The sequence below is a fragment of the Lactuca virosa genome, chromosome 4 (genome assembly GCF_052849685.1).
Source record: "Lactuca virosa cultivar CGN04683 chromosome 4, Lactuca_virosa_CGN04683_v6, whole genome shotgun sequence".
Lineage (NCBI taxonomy): Eukaryota > Viridiplantae > Streptophyta > Magnoliopsida > Asterales > Asteraceae > Lactuca > Lactuca virosa.
In genome coordinates, this window is record NC_136429.1 from 356,706,495 (window position 1) to 356,729,469 (window position 22,975).

Below are 22,975 nucleotides of genomic sequence, written 5' to 3' on the forward strand. Positions count from 1 at the left end.
CTCAGACTAGATAATTATTCGAATGAGAGGTCCTACCCTACAACGGTTGGACTCAAACAAGAGCTGCGAAATAGGGCTAGACCCAACCTTCTGAAATTATTTAATCCTTGCAATATGTAACTTAGCATATTCGTTCACTAGTTAGTGAAAGACAACTAGAACTCCTAATAGCACAAAGCAAGCAGCATTCGGGCATTGAGTACACATAATCAAGTATATACTACTCTGGCTATCATACTGACTGATCTGTACTAGCATGCAATTCTCAAAAAGCCGAAACACATAAAGCAGGCACATAAGGCATCATTCCTAGATCCTTAGTCCTATTCTAGCATGCTGTTCTACTGAAACTGAAACTGATAATCATAACGTAAAGTTGTATGGGTACTTTGGGGAAAACTTACTTGAGCTCGGCCGGTCTCGCACATCACACACCTTTTTCTTTTTAGAAACCCCTTTTACTTAGTCTTTAGAAAATCATTTCTTTATAAAAATCTTTTATTCCCTCGATTTGAGTCCAAACACCCCCGAAGGTGTGCCCGAATCCCTCAAACCAGGGCTCTGATACCAACTTGTAACATCCCGAAAAATACCAGCTAAAAATTTCATTTTTAAATTAGGTTAATTCATAAAAACATCGTTACAAAACATTCATAATATTAATTTATGTCTGAGAACCGGTAACATCATAGTAAAATATTCAGAGTACATCCCAGGAAATCTATAGTGCGGAAAACATGAGAGTGTGTGATATGCCGCTACCGCGCCGGCTCCTTTCCCCTAGCTGAAGAGGTACCTGAAAACAAAACTATAAAACGTAAGCACGAAGCTTAGTGAGTTCCCCCATAATGTCACATACCATGCAATCATATAATGAGTAACTAAGGGATACGGGCCTCGCCCACACCCATAGAGGTACGGGCCTCGCCCACACTCTACTAGCTAGGAGATACGGGCCTCGCCCACACTCTACTTTCTGAGAGATACGGGCCTCGCCCACACTCTACTACTAAACCATAACATACAAGTAACACATAGACAACAAGTATAAGCAATTCTATCATACTGGCATATAACACAATCAAACTCAGCTATGAGATATGGGCCCCGCCCACACTCTGATACTAACATATCGTCTATACGGGCCGGCCTTGGTGCCTTAGACCCGTCCCTACTGGAAGAAAACTCACCTCTAGAGTAGCTGCTGAAAAAACCTGCTCAGACTACGCCTGGCTGCCGCACCGGTAATCCCTCCGGCTATAAATCTGTAAACATGGATTAGGTACTCATAAATACCCCTAAGGTCAAATGACTGGTCAAAGTCAACTCCTTGGTCAAAGTCAACCTTCTGATTGACTCGACTCGCCGAGTCCATATGGCGACTCGCCGAGTCCTTCTATGTCTAGCCCGACTCTGACTCATCGGGTCCCTGTTCCCACTCACTGAGTCAGCCTGACTCGCTAGACGGGGTCAACTAACAAACCCGCGACTGGACTCGCCGAGTCCAAGGGGGTGACTCGCCGAGTCCGACGAACAGATCTCACAAATCGCTCCAATCTTCCATCAGAACATCAACCTTGGAGATTTGGAGATTCTGGGACTATAGCTACACGTTAAATTGCTAATTCCACGTGCGACTACGGAGGGTTGGACCTCCTACACTTAAACCCTTCTTATCCTAGTGACTGATCATATGACTCGCCGAGTTGGAAGAACAACTCGTCGAGTTCAAGGCTATATTCAAGGGACTCGCCGAGTTTGAGGAACGACTCGCCGAGTACCAGACAATCTTCATAGGACTCGCCGAGTTGCTTATCCAACTCGCCGAGTCTAAGGCCATCTTCATGGAACTCGCCGAGTGCACTTTGGCACTCGCCGAGTACCCTTCGACTATTCACCCATTCTGGCTAAATTTGAGACATGCAATGGTTCCAAACCATAAATCTAAGCTCCTAGGGCATAAACACACGGAGTTTGGGAGGTTTAAGGGCTTGCAATCCACATATAAGGGACAAAAAGGGAATCTATTTTACTAAGGATCAAGAAGGAGCTTTCTTACCTGGTTAGGAGCTTCTCCCAGGGTAGATTTCGGATCTATCACACTTCCTTGCACCCTCCAACTTCCTCCTTCTTCTTCTAAGCTTCAAACTTCCTTCACCAAGCCAAAATCACTCACAAGGATCAATATGGGCTAGGGTTTTGCTCTACAGTTCTTCTGGAAGAGAATGGGACGAAATGGGTGTTTTAGAATGGGTAAAATAGGGTGAAATGTTTGAAGATAGAGTTTCATTCAGACGGGTGGACTCGCCGAGTCCATGCATCGACTCGGCGAGTTCACCGCTCAAATCCCGTGTCCACCCTGCTGCTACTCGGCGAGTCGGGACGTAGACTCGCCGAGTTCGTGGCAAAAATAAGAATAAAACTTAAATAAAATCATACCATGAACCCGGTGTTACACACACTCCTATTAGTTCCTTAGTGACCTCGACATTCCTCCCCAACCTCATACGGATCCTGTGCTTTCAGTAGTACAAGCCCATACTACCTTCCACACCTATCCGTAATCGATTCAGAATTCATCCCAAGGTCCTAAGTCGTTGCACCAGACCACTCCTAGGTGTGCTAACACCTACTTCTCCTATGAGCCACAACTAACTTCCTAGGAACTATTCGTAGGATTATCCTCTTTCCCGCACCATCAGTTGTTTTTGTGTATGCTTGTTGTGCACAATACGAGATCAGATAGACTGTCGAATAATCGACTATGCCCTAAGTCCACAACCAAACAAGGAACAGGAAGTAAGGCTAAGTCGAGCATTCTAAGGCCATTTAATCCCAAACATATACAACTAATCAACATACACGTAGCAATCAAAAAATCAAGTAACATATAGCCAACAACTCCCTATATTATTAGGCGATATTAAATGCGGGCACTTCTATGCAACAGTTTCTAAAAGAACGTTATCCACTAGCATGATTTTCTAACAATCCATATATCAGCAAAATCAAAACTCAACAAACATAGCAAGTATGGATATTTTGGGAACCACTTTCCTGTTCGAGTTCTGACTGATTGTACACACCGCATCTTCCTGTAAAACCAAACTTAAGTCAAGGTCCATGTTCCCACTCCCAAGCCAACAATCAAACAAGAACATGACAAGAGACCGAGCCTATGTTCCTAACCAAACCCTTTTATTATAAATTCTTTTTTTAAACATTTTGTGAAAACTCTCGGATCCTAGTTTGACACTGGATTCACAAAAGTGTTCCTCCAATTCGCTCAAACCAGGGCTCTGATGCCAACTTGTAACGTCCCATTTTCAGAACCAAAAATTTTCATTTAATTAAAGTAAAACTTTCTAATTATAAATCCACTATGAAGAAAACCGTTTATTCCAAATACATTTATTGAAAATCAGAGTAATATTAAGCGCAAAATCTTCATTGCTGCTGATGAATGTGTACAGTCACGCCTTCACCTTCCCATGATGACCGATGATACCAGAAACAATAAACAACTGGGTAAGCACAAAGCTTAGTAAGTTTCCCCCCAAAATACCCCATACAATAAACATACAAGCATGCATAAGGGCCCACAATCATCATATTGGAATGCCCAGGCCCAATCAGTTCGCGGACCGGAATGCCAACATGCAACGGGTCCGATCAGCCATCGGGATGGAATACCCAAGGTTTGTTGGCCTACCGTAGCAACCCAACTGCTCTTCCTAAGCCTCCGTGCCTACGAATTACAGCTGACCCACACCGGGTATCTTGGCCTACAACACAGAGCAGGACCGCCTCAACCCACTACCACCATATGTCGACATATAAGCAATCAAGGATCAAGCAGGCACATAATACATGCAAACATCAATCATACAACTTACTACCGCCTATTATTCCTCTCACAACACAATGTCCCACTACCAAATAACCTCCATGAAATGCATACCCATAAGTAACAAGACGTGAGATAGCCACCCGAAAAGATGATCCTACTCTAGAGCCACAACAAAACAAGGAACAAGCAAGAAATCCTAAATCAAGAGTTCTTAGACTATCCTACAGTACTACATACGGTCCCTAGGGCACTCCAGTAGATGATAACCAATAAGTACAAGTATACATACAAATCTACAGATCACTACTGCATAGCAACATCCTATATACCAAGATACAGATCTAACAGATCACTACAACATAAGAACATCCTATATACCAAGATACAGATCTAAAATATCACTACGGTATAGCAACATCCTATATACCAGGATACAAATCTAACAGATCACTACAACATAGCAACATACTAAATACCAACAATACAAGGAATACATAACCGTATATACTCAGAGGTGAGATAGACACTCGGACAGGTGATCCTACTCTAGAGCCACAACCAAACATGGAACAGGCAAGAAAGCCTAGATCAAGAGTTCTTAGGCTATCCTACATGACTACATACAGTCCCTAGGGCACTCCACTATATGCTAACCATCAAGTATACGTAGACATACAGATCTACAGATCACTACCGCATAGCAACATCCTATATACCAAGATACATATCTAACAAATCTCTACAGCATAACAACATCCTATATACCAGGATACTAATCTAACATATCACTACTGCATAACAACATCCTATATAATAGTATACAGATCTAACAAATCACTACAGCATAGCAACATACTAAATACCAACAATATTATCTAAATATCTTGGAATAAAAACTTCTCGAACAAAAATCTATATTTCATGCAAGAACCCGGCCTATGACTTTTCCTTTTCTACCCTTTGGCCCAAAACACAATTCAAGGGTTAAATCTCTTAAACAGGCTTAGGCTGTTAAATTCTGTTAAAAATTTAGAACTCTTTCATATGATATCTGTTCTTGACTGTCTTTATATCGACATATAAGTGTTGACGAGATCTTCAACTCTCATTTAGATTACTTTTCCTAAAAATCGACCGATTTTGATTTTGGTTTTTGAGTTGTACACTACTATGTTGAAGCTTCTAAAAATCACAATTTCCTTTCACGAAGTCAGATTTAGGAGTTCTTTATATGTATGGAATTCTTTTCACATATACTATAACTTTGGTTAAGATTATTTATACTAAATAATCTTCTATCAAAATGTCGTTTTACCGCTTAATAAATCTTAATTGTCTAGCTCGAATGTGCGGGTGTTACAATGAGAGTTTGGAGATGAGAGATGAAAGATGATTAGGAGATGCCCTGACCCTTACTTGCGATGTTTACGATGTATTCATCTACTAGAGTATAGATGATGGCCACAAACTAATCTAAATAGTCCAGTGGAACATCGGCAGGATTACAACATGTAGGTGATGAATTACGAGCTCAGGCGATGTAAGAACCGTTATTCATACAATGTATTCTACCAACGAATTATGAGTTCATGCGATGTAAGAAACGTGTATTCAATGTGATGATTAGGTGATGAACGTTAGGAAAAGTCCTTAGCGATGGAAATATAAAATGCAATGATTAGGCGATGAACATTAGGAAAAGTCCTTAGCAATGAACTGTGATGTATGTGATGATCCTTCGGAGATGTTCTTAGAAATAAATATAGAAGAAAACGGGGATGAGTAATTGGGTTAATTGTTTGTTTGATGATTAAACATATTAACTATATTATTGTGGGTTGAAAACCCTATTGTACTCACTAGGTTTCCCAACCTGACCCACTCAACTTTTTTGTATCACATGTAATGGTACAAAGGTACATGAACGAGATTCAAGGAGATGTAGACTGTTAGTCTAAGATAGTGTAAGGCATGTTTATGCTTATGTTTTGTATCAGTTATGACATCCCAGGATTTTATAAATCAATGAAAAATATTTCTTCGAAAATACTTTTACGGAACCAAATTACGCATTTATAAATAAACTTTGTTTGAAATAAGCATAAATAAAAAGTTTTAAAATGACAGTAAAATTGGGGATGTCACACAATTCTAGAATAGTCCATGGCATGGACGGTTTTGGATCCTTTCTTAGGGTTTCCAAAAGCCTCCTAGTTGATAATAAGGAAAGGATTTGAATTGGGATTAAATCTATTATTTAATCATTCAAATTTTGTTTTGTCCCTAAATTACCTAAACTAAAAATAGGACCCATGAGCACCAAGATTTCGTGGCTTTCTCATACCTAAAGGGGGAGAATGAAATTCCCCTCCCCTCTCCCCCCTCTCCTTAAATTCTAGGGTTTCTTTTGTTTTGGGTGTGAACCATTAGAGGCTCGCACACTACTGAAGCTAGATTTTTTAAGGAGACAAGAAGATTTTGATTAGCTTGATTGGGGTCTACAAAAGGTATGTGTTCTTGACCATGAATTTTGATTCATAAGATTTTAGTTTGTGTTTTCATTAGTATGTTGCTATTAGATGTGAAAAAGGCACATATCCATTTAGGTTGCATGTACCTTTAAGTGTTAAGTGAAATTATGCAAGTACATTGTTATTGTAACCTAAAATCCCCATCATTATCATCAATTAAGGTTCTTGATCAAAAATCCACATTATCTCTATCTTGAACCTTTATTTATTCATTTGAAACTCCCACAAGTTTTCACCTTATGGTATTTAATGCATTGGTCAATTGAAATATTTTTACTATATAACTCTTACAACATTTCAGTTTATGCTGACTAATTTAATAGTTAATCGAAATATAATACCTATATATGAACATTATTTCATGTTATGTTACTTGCACTTGCTTATCTTTTTTTTTTGCTTTTGTTATTTGCAGTCCATGAATTTGATACCAAAACAAAAAAAAATGAAAATTTGAAGTCATTGCGTTTATAGCATTTCTTTTGTTACAGTAACAAGACGACCTGCAACCAGAAGTCACCATATATGGTTAGTACTTTGTTAAATTTATAGTTGGTTATCTTTAAGTCGTCATCATATATTGAAGGTTAGTTTCTATTTCAACGGATACATTTATTTTTCATAATTATGTTGTTCTTATCTTCATAATTACTTATTGAATGGTTTGTGGGTTTTTTTATATCATGGAAACTTCAAGTTTTCTAGAATTGCCAAAAATCAAAATAATGAGGTCTACATCAACTTATTAGTAAATTCAATAACAACTAAAACCCAGATTTGCAGATGATCAAATAACTCTAGTCGCTGCTCATGGTGTTGACTAGGGAGGTGCTTCGTATGGTGATTGAGGATAGATTATGATTGAGGTGGTGTCGGTAACTTGTTGTGTAATCTCCAGCAAAACTAATTTTTCTTCGGTGAACCAGGTTTCTGGTTTGTACTACCGCCAATAAAGGTAATCTCGACATGGAGCTGAAAAGAGAAGAAGGCAAGGGATAAAAGGGCGCGCGTAGGATACGATGGGTGGGCCCATCTTATTTTGATGTATAATTTTTACAAATAATGAGTAAACAATATAAATAAAGTCAAAAAGAAATATAAAAGGGTATATTAGTCTTTTTAACTCGATTAGGGACCAAACACGAAACAAAACCAAACCATAAGGATGGTCTGAGTTAAAAGTTCTTTATAGGGACTAAACACGCAGATTACCCCAAACCACAGGGACTATTCGTGTAATTTACCCTTTTAGTTATTTTGAATGTTATAATAGGAACAAATGAAAGTAGGATGCTATAAAAGAAAGTAAAATCAATCTATGGTTTTTACATCGGTAAAGCCGTCCACCGGACGAGTATACCACTAATTACCTTGACTTCAAAGCACCAATCTAATAAGTGTAAACCTCCCTCCGAGTGATAAAGTCTTTACTTCCACACAAAAGCTTCTTTTTATCCCAAAAAGCTTCATTTTAAAATTTGATAATAGGATGTCAATATTGTATTATAGACCTATTGCCCGCAAGTGGAATACCCAAACACTTGCATAGAAAAGTCCCCTTAGCGATTAACAAGATTCACCATTCTTTCCATGAAAGATTAACAAGATTCACCATTCTTTCCACTTCATGGAACCAGGGCCAGCCCATGGGCCTGGGCAAGCTGGCGACCGCCCAGGCCCCCAAATGCCATAGGGCCCCGATTTTATACTTGTTATAGTGTTTATATGGTGATATCCTAATAGTTTTAAGTATGTTGGACCTGTTCTTAAAGCCCAATACTCTTATTATAGCCGATCCAAAAAGAAAGCGGGAGAAAGTGATGCTGACGAGGCGGACGATTGCTTCCTACTTCCAAATTCCAATGCGCAATAACTCTTCAGATTTCTATGGAAAATCCAAACGATGTTTCTCCTCATTCGAGAAACAACGGTAATCGATTTCTTCTATTTCTAATTTCTTATTCCAGATTTCAAGTGTTTCTTCTCCATTTGATTTTCTTATATTTCGGATTTTCTGAGTTTCTTCATAACAACCACCGATCCCTTAGGAACGACAACCAGTGAATCGAATCTGGCTGTTTCTCTTTCTCACGATTCCAGAAAACTGAAACCGATTCTTGCCCTTCTTCTTTTCGATTTTCAGTTTATTTTACTGAAACAACACAAGTGAATTTGAATGTGAATCTCGATTCTTGATCTTCTTATTTTCGATTTCCAGTTTCTTTTTCTTGAAAATAAGACGAAATCGAGAGTAGACTCTGTGTATGAGAGTATGTGACCTTCTCATTGTGAATATCTGTAAGTTATACTTTCTTGCATTCTTGAAATTTCTGATTATTTGATCACTTCGTTTTTTTAGTAAAATATATCTTTTTAACTTCATTATTTTATTTCGTGTAGGATCAGAATATCCGAGTATATACCTTCTGAATCCGATTATGAATCACTACCTTCTGATTGTGAATTGTAAGTCAGTCTTCTCCAATTCTTTGGAGATGATTTCTTATCTGTCTTTTTTTTAATTACTTGGAAATTAGAATTGGTTTCTTTTCTTCATTGCATTTTCTTATCTTTTAGTTTCAATTTTATACTTTCTTAGTATGTTTGGTATCTTTTTGTTGTTAGCCTTCTATTACCGAACAATCTAATTAAACTCAAAGATGATATATGCATAAGTTTTTAAAGTAAACTAATTATGTTGATGTACAAGAAAACCATGGACAATTTTAAATGAGCAAGAATATTGGGACTGATAGCTATGCATTTTCTATTTTTACAGGTATAAAATTAAATTAGCTTATATAAAGATTGGCTATGGATTGATAAGACATGAAGATATTTCTAGACCGTTATGCTTTTACTGTTGGTTGATACACAGATGAGGTTGAGATCATATTGTGTGTTGTTGTTGTTCAAAGATGGTGTGGAATTTGAAACCATATTTTTCTTTTACAATCTAAACCTCTTATTGGTTTTAAGACAGATTTACCCTGTTGGCAATTTTCAATACTGAAGATGTTCTTTATTATATGTATAATAAGGACCTTTTATTGGCTTTAAGACATATTTACCCTTGTTATTAACAAATTTGATCCATGTATCTCTTTGACCTTTTATGATATATTTTCTTTTAATTTACAAGGACCATATATGTAAGTTTGTGTATTAATTTTTTTTAAATGCATTACTTAAAACAACTATTAAAATGAAAGTTTGTTGTTATGAGACACAAACTTTAAACTAAATCGCTATTTTTCAATTTAGCCCAATAAAGGAGAAAACACAAAATATAGCAATGTCTTTTTGTTTGTTTCTCAAATTAGCGTCTTACTTTACCTATATCTTTTAATAACATTTTTCGTATTTAAAATGGGTTATTTTTATAGCAATGTACTTTCAACAGTGTTTTTATTTTTCAACCGTTGTTTCCAAAAGGGCCCATTTTTTTTGTTTTGCCCCGGGCCTCAAATTGTCTAGGACCGGCCCTGCATGGAACCAACCCCGAAAATGTTTTTTTTTTTTTTTTTTTTTTTTTTTTGTAAATTAACTTTCTATACGGAAGCCAAGTAGACAAGCTCGATATCCGAGTAATGGTCATAACAAATGAAAGTAGGTTTCACCATTCTTTGAAGTCTCCTCCCACTTTAACTCCATCAAATACTAATCCTCGTCTATAGCTTCTAAAAGAATCACATTTACATCATTCATATCAATAATAAATATAGAAAAGGAGATAAATGTCTATAGAAAAATGAGATAAACGTTTATTTGAAGGCAAACCTTTTGAGATCATAAACGTTAACCAAAAGGGATGAAAAACAAGAGTGCAAAGCACATTTAATCCAACTTTTCCAATTTTTTTTTTTTTTTTGAAAACCAATCAAGATACCTTCAATTTAAATAATTATGTCTTTTCAAAATCAACTCCCAAAAACATAAATTGTTTCTTTGTAATTTTAGACTAACAATCATCTCATTCACTATTCACTATCCAAGACACATCTAGGATTTGCTTCCTTGAATGTAAACACGTTGAGAGTTGGACTACCAACGAACTAAATGATGTGCTTCAATGGGTTGGCTAAAAATTTTGCACGCACTTTTTATGTGCATTAGAATTCTAAGACTACTAGGTGTGGGCAGTATGTTATTACATGTTATCACATCCAAATTGTCTACTTCATCATCTTAGTCACAATTTGGTGTTATAACACCAAAGGTGGAAATGGACAACACCAAATAACATGGGATAACACATACTATTTTCTATTTTTTTTTTTTTATGTTTTTAATTTCTATTATTCTAATTTGTTTTATTTTTTTTATTTACTTCATATATTTCTAATTTGTTTTATTTTTTTTATTTATGTCATATATCTATAAAAAAACATATAAATTAATAAAACATAATTTCATTAACTAGTAAATTATAAATACCATACAAACTTTAAAAAAAAAACATTACACAGCAAAAAACATTGAACAAAAAACACATGATAGTCCTAATAATTTTAAAAAAAAACACGGACAAACTATTCTTCGTCAAAGTATTTGCTCTCGATCTTTGTCTTCATCCCCCGTATCACTTCAGCTCGTCTCGATGACAAATTTTCTTCGTTTGTCGTAAGAATTGTCAAATCCTTCGATATGCAATCTTCTTCGGCTTCTTGACGAAGGAAATCCAAATGCTCCCGTTGCAATTCATATCTTTTATTTGCGATTTCCGTGTGCGCGTCGATTTTTTTTCATTTCTTCGTGCTCTCGAAGCCGACTTTCATTCTCCTGTGCATGTCGTTGCGCGCGCTTCGCTTTGTCGCGCCCCATCGGTCGTCGTGGTAGAGAGATTTCCTCGATGTCATCAAACTCGTTCGGGATCTCATCGGTGTCCGCGTTGAGGTCGATGTTCGTGTGTCCGTCGGAAACGTCAACCGAACCCGAACCACGAGACCTCTTTGATTGTTGTTCCGATGATGTTGGCGTTTTTATCCATTTTGGATATTTCCTCACTATCTCCCATACTTTTTCGTACTCAAATACGTGACCCATTTGCACGTGATATTCCTCACTCGCGGCTCTAAACACATCAAAATCATTGGCACCACTTTGACGTTGTGAAGAAAGTTTGTTGTATATGGAACTGAATTTGGTGCACTTCCGGCTAATTTGAGTCTATTTGCCACTAAGCATATCATTATTGCCATATGTGTCACCCTTGTTCAAAATTGTGCGGAATTTGACAATTACGGCATCCCAAAAAGCAACTCTCTTCTTCCCCAAAGTTGGTTGTTTTGAAGTACCGCACCAAAGCCACCGCCAACGCATGCTCTTCCTCCGGTGTCCACCATGTTGGAGGTGCTTCCGTTTCTTCCGCCCCGACCACGACCTCTTTCCCTTTCTTTTTTGATCTCCATTTTTTTCCCGATGCTTTCCGACTACCCCCGGCTTGCATCTCAATAACCGTTTCTTGCTTGGGTGGGGGTTGTGTGGTTGTTTGTCATATAAAAGGCGAGGTAGAGAATTGTAGTGGGGGTGAGGCGGGATTGAAAAAATTGGCGGTATATGGAAATTGTGGTAAGTTTTGCAAGTTGAGGAGGTTTATGTAGCCTTCGTATGCCGCAAAACCTATTAGAGTGGATGTGTTTGTGTTTGGAGGAGGAGTATTCGGGTTTTGATCCATAGTTGGTTGATTTTTGTGTTTGTGTTTTGAGTGATTTAGTAAATAGATATAGAGAAATATGTGTAGTAAAAAGAATGAGGTATATATATATATATATATATATATATATATATATATATATATATATATATATATATATATTTATAATGAAAATGTAATTAGTAAAAAAAATTATTTATTAAAGTTACCGTTTTTAAACGGATGAATTTTGAAATTGTACCGTTTTTAAATGGTTTAATTTTGCAACGCTCGAATTAATCCGCGTTACGATACGTTACCACAATAGTGAGGGATAACATAATGATAGAGATCTATTCGAGATGGTCAATCTCCAAGATAGGGCCGATTCGATATGGCTAATCTCCTAAAGAAACAAGACTTGAAAGAGATACTAGTTTCATCAAATTCTTTTCTATTCAAAACAAAGCAATTACATCTATATAAATAACAATGCAAATGGCTAAAAACTAGGAAATGAGAAACATGGGTGTAACCGCTAGTCTACTTTTGCTAGAAAATAAATAATTACAATAAGTAAATAAAATGCAAGAAATACTAATAATAAGGGACATGGAATTCGTAGGCAACATGGCAGCAACGTGGGTGTTTCCATGCAAGGGTATTAGTAGCAGATAGTAACTGTCGCCAAAGAGTGTCACAAAGGCTTGTTCTAGTCTCTAAAGGATCTGGCCATGGGGCCGGCCTTAGGTATGACACCAGAACCGTATCAATTCCTACGCCCTTAAAATTGACCTCGTCCTCGAGGTCCAACAAGTACATGTTGAGAGTAAAGAGGGTGGAGAATCATTGGTCGAACAGTTGGAAAAGGTGCTTGAGATGTAGGATATGTCCAGAGGTAGTTGTCAATGGCGGTTGTGGGAGCGGTTCATTTGGTGATGGGGGCAACGACGGTCGTCTCTTCAATTGGATTGGTGACGGCGGGGGTGCCGGTGGCGGCGGCCTTTGTTGTTGATCCGATGGTGGAAGCGGAGGTGGAGGCGGGATAAGTTTGGACATGGTTCCGGTTTGAATGCCGATGAGGGTGTTGACGGCGGTCATTTGTGTGAGAATTGCATCAAGACGGTGGAGATTAGCAGTGGAAATAGCAATGAGTGTGGAGAGTTGCTCGTGGATAGTTGGTAGTGTGTCGTCGGTAGACGGATCTTCGCGGGGAGGCATGATGAACGAGAATGAAAGCATCATTGATAGAGACCTATTCGAGATGGTCAATCTCCAAGATAGGGCCGATTCATGGCTAATCTCCTAAAGAAACAAGACTTGAAAGAGATACTAGTTTCATCAAATTCTTTTCTATTCAAAACAAAACAATTACATCTATATAAATAACAATGCAAATGGCTAAAAACTAGGAAATGAGAAACATGGGTGTAACCGCTAGTTTACTTTTGCTAGAAAATAAATAATTACAATAAGTAAATAAAATGCAAGGAATACTAATAATAAGGGACATGGAATTCGTAGGCAACGTGGCAACAACGTGGGTGTTTCCATGCAAGGGTATTGGTAGCAGATAGTAACTGTCGCCAAAGAGTGTCACAAAGGCTTGTTCTAGTCTCTAAAGGATCTGGCCATGGGGCCGGCCTTAGGACACCAGAACCGTATCACATAACATGTAATGGGTGGGCGGTGTTCACCCGTTATGGCGCTGTCACATCTGATAACGTCATACGCGCGTTGCCCACACCCGTCCCTCTAAGGGGATCGGATACCTCCGGGATAATAAATGCAATGAAAAATGAATTACACGTCATGATTTCCAAAATGTCTCACATCCATAGTTTTGATCCCACATTGGCATAAACGAATAGAATTTTCAAAACACAATTGTGTAACAAATGAATAAATAAAATTATATTGTTACTTCTAACATTTATGATTTGATAATTTTACACATTCTTTAAAATTACATAAGTATTGTGTCATTCCTAGTTATTGAACTTCTTGATTTCTAAATCAGAGATCAAAATTAACACCGAACATCTTCAATACATCAAGGATTTGATCGTTTTTATCATCATATCATATAACATCACATCAATAATCAACAAAAACAACTCTATAGACTTCTTTCATATCATCAAAGGACAATCCCAACAAACAAAACTCAAAACCCACATTGATCTTTACAGATCAAGATTATTTTTTTTACTTTTATGAACCAAAAGCAAACCATTTCAACGCCATAACTATTTTCCTTAGCACGTTAATACATAATCAAGATTCAAGATTAATGAAATTAACCTCAAAATTTGGATCTAATCAGTTGGTTCTAGAAACATACGCCACAGAAACAGCAGCAGCTGCTACAAGTGTACTTGCAGATGACACCATTGCCCAGAAGCTCTTCTCCTTACGAACTTCAGCAGCAGAATTTTCAACCATTTCAAGTTTCCTCTTCATTTCTTCAACTCTGCTCTCTTTCTCCTTGAAAACCCTCTTGATTTCTTCAAGCTCTGTAGCAGGATCTTTTATCTCTTCTTCATACCCATTTCCATTTCCTAGGTCAAAATCACGAGTGGTTTCATTACTACCCGATAATGTTTTCTTCAAGATATTCAAGACCCGATTCGAATTAGCTTCTGCTAATCCAATTTTAGTCTTTGTTTCATTAAATTCAACACGGGCTTCTTCAAGTTTTGCTTCTAAAACAGCCATGTCTTTCGTCAACTCAGCACAACGATGTTCCAACTCGTTCTTTTCTGCAAGATTTTTCGAATATTCTTCTGTCGCTCTTGATAAATCTTCATGTAAATCTTTGATTTTCTTTTCCAGTTTTGAAATCGTGCGTTGAAAATCGGTTTTAGTGGCTTCTTGTTCATGAAGAGTCTTGAGGGCATTGTCTCTTTCGATTGTGGATTGATCGAATGAAGCTTTGTAGCGGCTAACTTCTTCCTCTAACTGCTTAAGTTTCTTGTTTTGATTGAATGTGGAGCTTTCGAGTGATGAAATTGTCTCTTGAAATGCGATCAATTGTTCTTTCATGTCGACGATTTCATTTTCCGCTTGAAACTTGGCATCTTGTAATTCAGATTTCTCTTGAACTATCTGCTCGATTGTAAGCTTCTGGAGCTCTACTTCTTTCATGGCATCCTGCAAATCCTTTAGAACTGAACTTTTATCGTTATCCAAACTTTTGATAACTTCCTCTCTTTCGATTGTGGCTTGATCCAATGAAGCTTTGTAGTGGCTAACTTCTTCCTCTAATTGTTGAAGTTTCTGGTTTTGATTGATTGTAGAGCTCTCGAGTGATGAAATTGTGTCTTGAAATGTGATCAATTGTTCTTTCATCTTAGCAATTTCACACTCCCCTTGAATCTTGGCATCTTCTAATTCACTTTTTTCTTTAACTATTTGCTCGATTGTTTGCTTCTGCTGCTCTACTTCCTTCATGGCATCCTGTAAATCTTTTAGAACTGAACTTTTATCGTTATCCAAACTTTTGATAACTTCCTCTCTTTCGATTGTGGCTTGATCCAATGAGGCTTTGTAGTGGCTAACTTGTTCCTCTAATTGTTCAAGTTTCTGTTTTTGATTGATTGTAGAGCTTTCGAGTGATGAAATTGTGTCTTGAAATGCGATCAATTGTTCTTTCATTTTAGCGATTTCACTCTCCCCTTGAATCTTGGCATCTTCTAATTCTGTTTTCTCTTGAACTGTCTTCTCAATTGTATGCTTCTGCTGCTCTATTTCCTTCATGGCATCCTGTAAATCCTTCAGAACCAAACTTTTCTCGTTCTCCAAACTTTTGATAAGTTCATCTTTTTCGATTATAGCTTGATCCAATGAAGCTTTGTAGTGGGTAATTTCCTCCTCTAATTGTTGAAGTTTCTGGTTTTGATTGATTTTGGAGGTTTCATGTGATGAAATCGTGTCTTGAAATGCGCTCAATAGTTCTTTCATCTTGACAATTTCAGTTTCTCCTTGAATTTTGGCATCTTCTAATTCGGTTTTTTCTTGAACTATCAGCTCGATTGCATGCTTCTGGTGCTCTATCTCTTTCATGGCATCCTGCAACTCTTTCTGAACTGAACTCTTCTCATTTTCCAAACTTTCAATACGTTCATATATTTCTTTCTTCTCTTCAATCAACCCATCAATCTGCTTTTGCATTATTACCTCATTTCCTGAACTTGTGGCGTATTTGCTCTCCACATCATGTAAATCTTCGATTTCTTTTTCCATTTCTGTGATCTTGTATTGCAAATCGGTTTTCATGGCTTCTTGTTCTTCAAGAGTCTTGAGGGCTTCATCTCTTTCAATTGTGGCTTGATCCAATGAAGCTTTGAAGTGGCTAACTTCTTCCTCTAACTGCTTAAGTTTCTCAGTTTGATTGATTGTAGAACTTTCAAGTGTTGAAATTGTGTCTTGAAGTACAATCAATTGTTCTTTCATCTTGACAATTTCATTTTCCCCTTGAATCTTGGCATCTTCTAATTCTGCTTTTTCTTGAACTATCTGCTCGATTGTATGCTTCTTGTGCTCCAACTCTTTCATGGCATCCTGCAACTCTTTCAGAACCGAACTTTTCTCGTTCTCCAAACTTTTGATTTGTTCATCTTTTTCTTTCTTTTCTTCATCCAAATCATTGATTTGCTTTTGCAATATCACCTCGTTTCCTGAACTTGTGGCATATTTGTTCTCCAGTTCATGTAAATCTTCGATTTCTTTTTCCATTTCTGTAATCTTGTGTTGGAAATCGGTTTTAATGGCTTCTTGTTCTTGAAGGGTCTTGAGGGCTTCATCTCTTTCAATTGTGGCTTGATCCAAAGATACTTTGTAGTGGCCAACTTCTTCCTCTAATTGCTTGAGTTTCTCATTTTGATTGATTGCAGAGCTTTCAAGTGATGAAATCGTGTCTTGAAATGTTGTCAATTGTTCTTTCATCTTGACGATTTCACTCTCTCCTTGAATCTTGGCATCTTCTAATTCAGTTTTTTCTTGAAGTATCTGATCAATTTTGAGTTTCTGGAGCTCTAATTCTTTCAAGGCATCCTGCAAATCTTTCAGAACCGAACTTTTCTCAATCTCCAAACTTTTGATTTTTTCATCTGTTTGTTTCTTTTCTTCAACAAACCCATCGATTTCGTTTTTCAGTGCTACCTCGTTTTCTGAACTTACAGCATACTTGTTCTCCAGATCGGTGATTTTCTCTTGCAATTCTTGCTCGTCAATTTTCATGTCCTCTATGTAATCCTTGAGTTCACCCAATAAATTTTGCAGCTCTTCATTCTTTCTCTCCTGGGTGTTCTTATCATCTTCAATCGCCTTTATCTGTTGCAGTAGGGTATCAACAGTTTTCTTCAAAACATCAATCTGTTCATTCGCTTCAACAAAACTCTCCTGAATCAAGTTCTTTTCACTCGTTATTGAATCAACCCGTTGATTATTGACTTTATTTTCGCGGACTAATCTGTCAAAATTAGCCTGTAATTCCAAAATTTCTTCCGAATTATGGGCTTCTGTTTTTTCTGCTTCCCTTACCTTCATCTGCAACTCATCCACCTCCTGAATTTTAGCACCTAACATGGCCCTAACTTCATCCCTCTCATCACAAGCACGAGATGAAACACGTCTCTCTTCATCAACCTTAGCCATAAGTTCATCGACTCTTCTGTTCAAATCCATAATCTCGGATTCTTTCTCACTCTTCGATTTCTCCATTTCACTCTTTTCCTCCGAAGCTCTTTTCATCTCACCCTCCAAGCTCCCGACTTTCTCCATCAAACTCTCGATTTTTTCCTCCGCCAGTTGATTCACCTGCTGAGTCACAAAAACGGAAACTAATCCCTTCTCAATCTCCAACATCACCGCTTGTTCAGTCACCCCATTAATCTCCGACTGCAACAGGCTTTTATCCATTTCAGACCGACTCAACTCGGATTTCAGATGAGCGTTCGACTTGGTTAATGAATCGACCTGTTGACGCCGCTCAACGGTCTCTTTAAGCAACAATGCATTGAGAGATTTAAGTTTCTTAATCTTCACTGGTGCAGGTTCATCCATTTCGTTATCATGGGCCGTGTCTTGGGATTTGCTGGAGTTGCTTTCAGCTTGGGGGTCTGTTTTCTTTTTAGCCATGGATTAGGGTTTAGTGCTTTGTGTGGTATTGAGATTAGGATTTGAGATTGAAGATGAAGGGTTTAGAATTTATTGAAGGTTTAGAATTTTTGTGGTGGAGGAGGATAAGAAAGTATATGAGAGGATTGTGTTTTTAGGGTTTATGTTCGACTTCGGGTTTGAATTCAAAATTTATTGGCCCGGGAATCGAGAGAAATACATGCGCCGGGCAAGTTGAGGGGTAGGGTTAAGTTACATATTTAGTCCTTTAACTATTTATGAACTTCAGTTTTTGAACAATTAATAATCACTTTTACGTTGGTGGTCTATAGTAGTCCTAATCAGTTGGCGAACATTTTTAAACATGTTTTTGTGACATTTTTGGTGATCTACTTTAATTAATTAGTGTACGTGTCCACACGAGCTTTATAATTGCACTTATTCATTAAAATAATAATATAAAATACAAGTGCGTCTAAATTTATTATTTTTGGACTTAAAAAAAACAACGATCACAAATAACGAACATGAGATTGTGAAAAAGTTTTTTCTTTGTTTTAAACAAAGCACCACCAATAAATTCTCATGGATACAATCTTACTATTTACGAATAATATTTTTAATATAAACGTTTCCAGCAAATAATTATTGAGAACCCTTTTTCATACGAGTATCAATCCATACCACTATTATGTTATGTTTATTCTCGATGTTTTAATAAAATTGTAAGATGTGAACATGGTACCCTAGTACCTCATTTGCAATATCTGTAACCGAACCAAATTGTCCAAGTACCTGAATGAAGCGTGAGGAGGCGTTTAACCATGGTTCGATTTTACAGGTACCCGCTAAATATTAAAAAAAAAATCAAAATCATTCAAAAATACAAAATAAAATAAAAACATCCAATATATATAAAAACTAGTTGTGAAACCCGTATGTTATACGGGTTGATAAAACAAAAAATTAAATATAAAGATTTTTTTTTTTAAGAAGTTGATGGTTTCCATAAAATTTTAATTGTCATTGTACAATGAGTGAGATGACAAACGGGCAACAAGTTGTGTCGTTAAGCCTTTTTGAATGGTAAAGCTAATTCTTTTAAAGACTACATCCGAAGATCTAGGGGATATAACATTACTATGCATGATTCGTTGTACTCTTTTAAGAAGCTCTACCGCATCCGGTGCGAGGAAACCAAACGTATCAAATGCAAATGGTATGAACACGTGTTGATTTTCCATGCACGATTTCTCATGTTTGGTGACTTTGTCTGTAGCTGCTTTTAAAGCAGCATGTCCCGCCGTGAAACCCCCAGCCCTCAGGCCCACGAGAGGGGATACTCATGTAAGATCCACACATGCGTGTTTCCCTTCGACCCATCCAAAAATCAAAATGTCAGCCGGTCTGAGGGTTGACCTTCCTTCTGTCGGGTCAGTCAAGAAATTAACAGGTGCCTCTTTCTTAGCGGAAACCCCGGCACGCTTAAATATGTCAAACAAAACATCCCTAACTATATCGTGTCTGTATTTGAACCTCAGGAGTTCTTTACAGTGAACTGCATGCTCTCCAAAAGAGTCCAAACATGCATTGCGACACACATAACATATCTCGTCAGCTGGGAATATGGGAATCATGAGTCGATATTTGAGAATTTTAAATTTGAAATTTTAGATTTGGAATTTAAATTTTAAAATTTGAATTTAAAATGAAACATATTAAATACTATATGCGTAATATTGTAATTTATTGGTTATTTTCAATTAAGGCAATTATTAATTGAGGTGTAAATATGATGTGTTAATTAAGAAAATATAAAAAATGACAAAATGACAAATGGAAAAAATATTTATTCAAAAATACCAAAAATTGACATGTGTCCAAGTTAATGAGAGAGTGACATGTGGCAAAATTATTTTCATTTATTAGGGAAGATAAGTTCTGGTTAGATCTTGAAAATTGAATAAGAATTCAAAATATACTATAACAATATTAGATTATAATCAAAAACTTACTTGAAATTACCAATTATGACAAGGTGGCTAAAAACTCTAAACTTCTTTAGTGTCGTTAATCATCACCTACTAACAAAGACACACATTAAAGTAATAAATTATAGGGATAATGACTTGAAAGGGTAACGGACTTTCGATTTTGTTCATATTTAGTCATTAAACTCTTTTTCATTCTTTATTTGTCACTGTACTATTGAAACTGTTCACATTTTACCTTAACCGGTAAAATGTGAACAGTTTCAATAGTTCAGTGGTAAAATGTGAACAGTTTCAATAGTTCAGTTGCAAATAAAGAATGAAAAAAATAGTTCAGTGGTCATAAGGGTAAAATGTGAACAGTTTCAATAGTTCAGTGGCAAATAAAGAATGAAAAAAAGTTTAGTGACTAAATGTGAACAAAAGTGAAAGTTCGTTTCCCTCTAAAAAAAAGTTTAATGCTTAAATGTGAAAAACTTCCTTTTGTATTATGTTTTAGCAAATTATTTATTTTTGTTAAATTCTAGCAACATTTGTTGATGAAGAAATCTATGAAAAAAAAAACAAAATCCCAAAAAATATATTAAAAAAACGAAAAACCAAAACCGAAATAAAAAACCAGTAGGTTGGTATTTTCCAAAATAAAAAATCAAAATTTTCAATCTGGTTTTGGTTTAACAAAAAATGAATCATTCTCACCCATAGTGTCGTTTTAATTGTTAAATGTATAGCTATTTTTTTTTTCTAAAATAAATATTTTTGTAAAGGTAATATGGATGGGGATGTTTGGGCGCAACACTTCATAAAAGATGTTAACGATATTACTTAACTATATATGTCTAGTTAAATAATCATAAAATTCAATAATTATTCAAACTTTTTAAGAAAATACAATCTTAAATATAAATAATTTGTCCGAGTAAATTAAAAATGTCTAAATTCTAAACAACGTATATGGTTTAATGTATGTCAACTTATGTGTTGCATAATTTTATAACACAAAATTCATACATATAATATTAGGATAACTTTTATACATATAATATTGCATAGTTTCATAACATAAAACTTATACATATAATATTGGTTTCGTTTTTCGTTTTTTATACCTTTTTCGGGGTTTTGTTTTGTTTTTTTTTTTTTTTTTTTTGTATTTCATAGATTTCTTCATCAACAAATGTTGTACAAATTTAACAAAAATACATAATTTGCTAAACCATAATACAAGAGGAAAGTGTGTTCATATTTAGTCATTAAACTTTTTTGACAAGGAAACGAACTTTCAACTTTGTTCACATTTAGTCACTAAACTTTTTTTCATTATCTATTTGCCACTGAACTATTGAAACTGTTCATATTTTACCCTTATAACCAGTTGTTACCTTATACTATTGAAACTGTTCACATTTTACCCTTATGACCGGTTGTTACCGGTCATAAGGGTAAAATGTGAACAGTTTCAATAGTTCAGCGGCAAATAGTTAATGAAATAAAGTTTAGTGACTAAATGTGAACAAATTCAAAAGTTCGTTACCCTTTCAAGTCATTATCCCTAAATTATACTAGAGAGACTGATAAGACACATAGCGTTAGGGCTCATACATGTATATACAACACAAAGCATGATAAAAATATATGTAATTAATTAAACTCCTTTGTGAACACATTTACGTTTTATTAACATCATTCGTGGTTTGTGCTTGTCCTTAACAAAAACTTAACACCTTATGTCGAACAGTTCTCTCATTTATCCCAAAACACCATCATGTTCACAAAACACTACAGTTATTCAGAACGCACACCCCTTTCACAAATTAAAAACTTGTTTGGGTAAATGATATAGGGTATAGGGTATAAACCCTTTCACATAGCACACACTCGTTTGGGTTAACGGTATAGTGTATAAGGTATAGGATATAAAGTGTAATGCGTGATTTTTACCCCAAATTTTTTATTTAATTTTGTAACATCCCGACGATGAGGTATTTCCAAATTTAACCCATAAGTATGAAGATTTATTGTATTTAGCCCTTGTATGAGAAAAATGTTGCAAGATGACCCATAGTGGCATTTTTGTAGATCTTTGGATAAGGCCACGTACATTGGGCGTACGTGCATGATTCTCAAACCCTAATTTTTAGGGTTTGGACCCTATATAAACATCTTTAACTCTTCATTTCTGATTCTCTCACCAGCCTCCAACCCTCATTTCGTCCATTGTAACCCTAATCTCTTATGTGTGCTTCTTTTAGCTCAAAAGTGTGTGTTTGTGGTGCCTTTGAAGCAAGGTGAAGAAAGAAGCATCAACTTGGAAGATCGAGACCTTATAGATCCAGGAACACCTCGCCTCGAAGCTGCCTTTTGAGGTATAAAGTTATGAACTTGATGATTCAATGCATAATTCTAAGTTAGCCATCAAGTTTGTGTCCTTTTGGTCCCATTAGTTGGGTTTTTTGAGTATAAGCTGCACCAATCCATTTAAGTTGTCCTTTTAGACATTTTGAGGTGTTTAGAAACATAAAAATGTAGTCTTGATCACTTCTTCCCTTCCATGCATGAGTTACAAGGTCTTAATGGGTTAAGTGGTTAACGCTTATTGGCCATGCAAGACCATAAAGTTGGAAACTTTATGGTCAAAGACGTCATTTGGGGCTTGGATCTAACTTTGGACATAACGAATTGATATATTAAGCTCTTAATGAGAAAAGGGGTTGACCATGTGCGTACGTTGGGCATACCAAATGGTACGTTGCGCGTACGCGGTCAAAGTCCTGATTTCTGGGTCAAACGGAGTACGCCCCGGGTACGAATGAGTATGCCCCGCGTACAAATGAGTACGCCCCACGTA

The 22,975-nt window shown here is 36.4% G+C and overlaps 1 protein-coding gene and 1 long non-coding RNA gene across 2 annotated transcripts; one reads left to right on the forward strand and one right to left on the reverse strand.

Moving 5' to 3' along the window:
- The first annotated feature begins 7,262 nt into the window (after positions 1-7,262).
- On the forward strand, positions 7,263-9,421 carry LOC145168966 (uncharacterized). Its single transcript, XR_013742201.1, has 4 exons — positions 7,263-7,404; positions 8,173-8,679; positions 8,782-8,847; positions 9,161-9,421. It is a non-coding gene; the product is annotated as an uncharacterized LOC145168966 (long non-coding RNA).
- A 4,696-nt stretch (positions 9,422-14,117) lies between these two features.
- On the reverse strand, positions 14,118-18,323 carry LOC145108661 (uncharacterized). Its single transcript, XM_079045734.1, has one exon. The coding sequence runs from the start codon at positions 18,155-18,157 to the stop codon at positions 14,339-14,341; it is 3,819 nt and encodes a 1,272-aa protein (XP_078901860.1). The 5' UTR covers positions 18,158-18,323; the 3' UTR covers positions 14,118-14,338.
- Between the last annotated feature and the right edge of the window lie 4,652 nt (positions 18,324-22,975).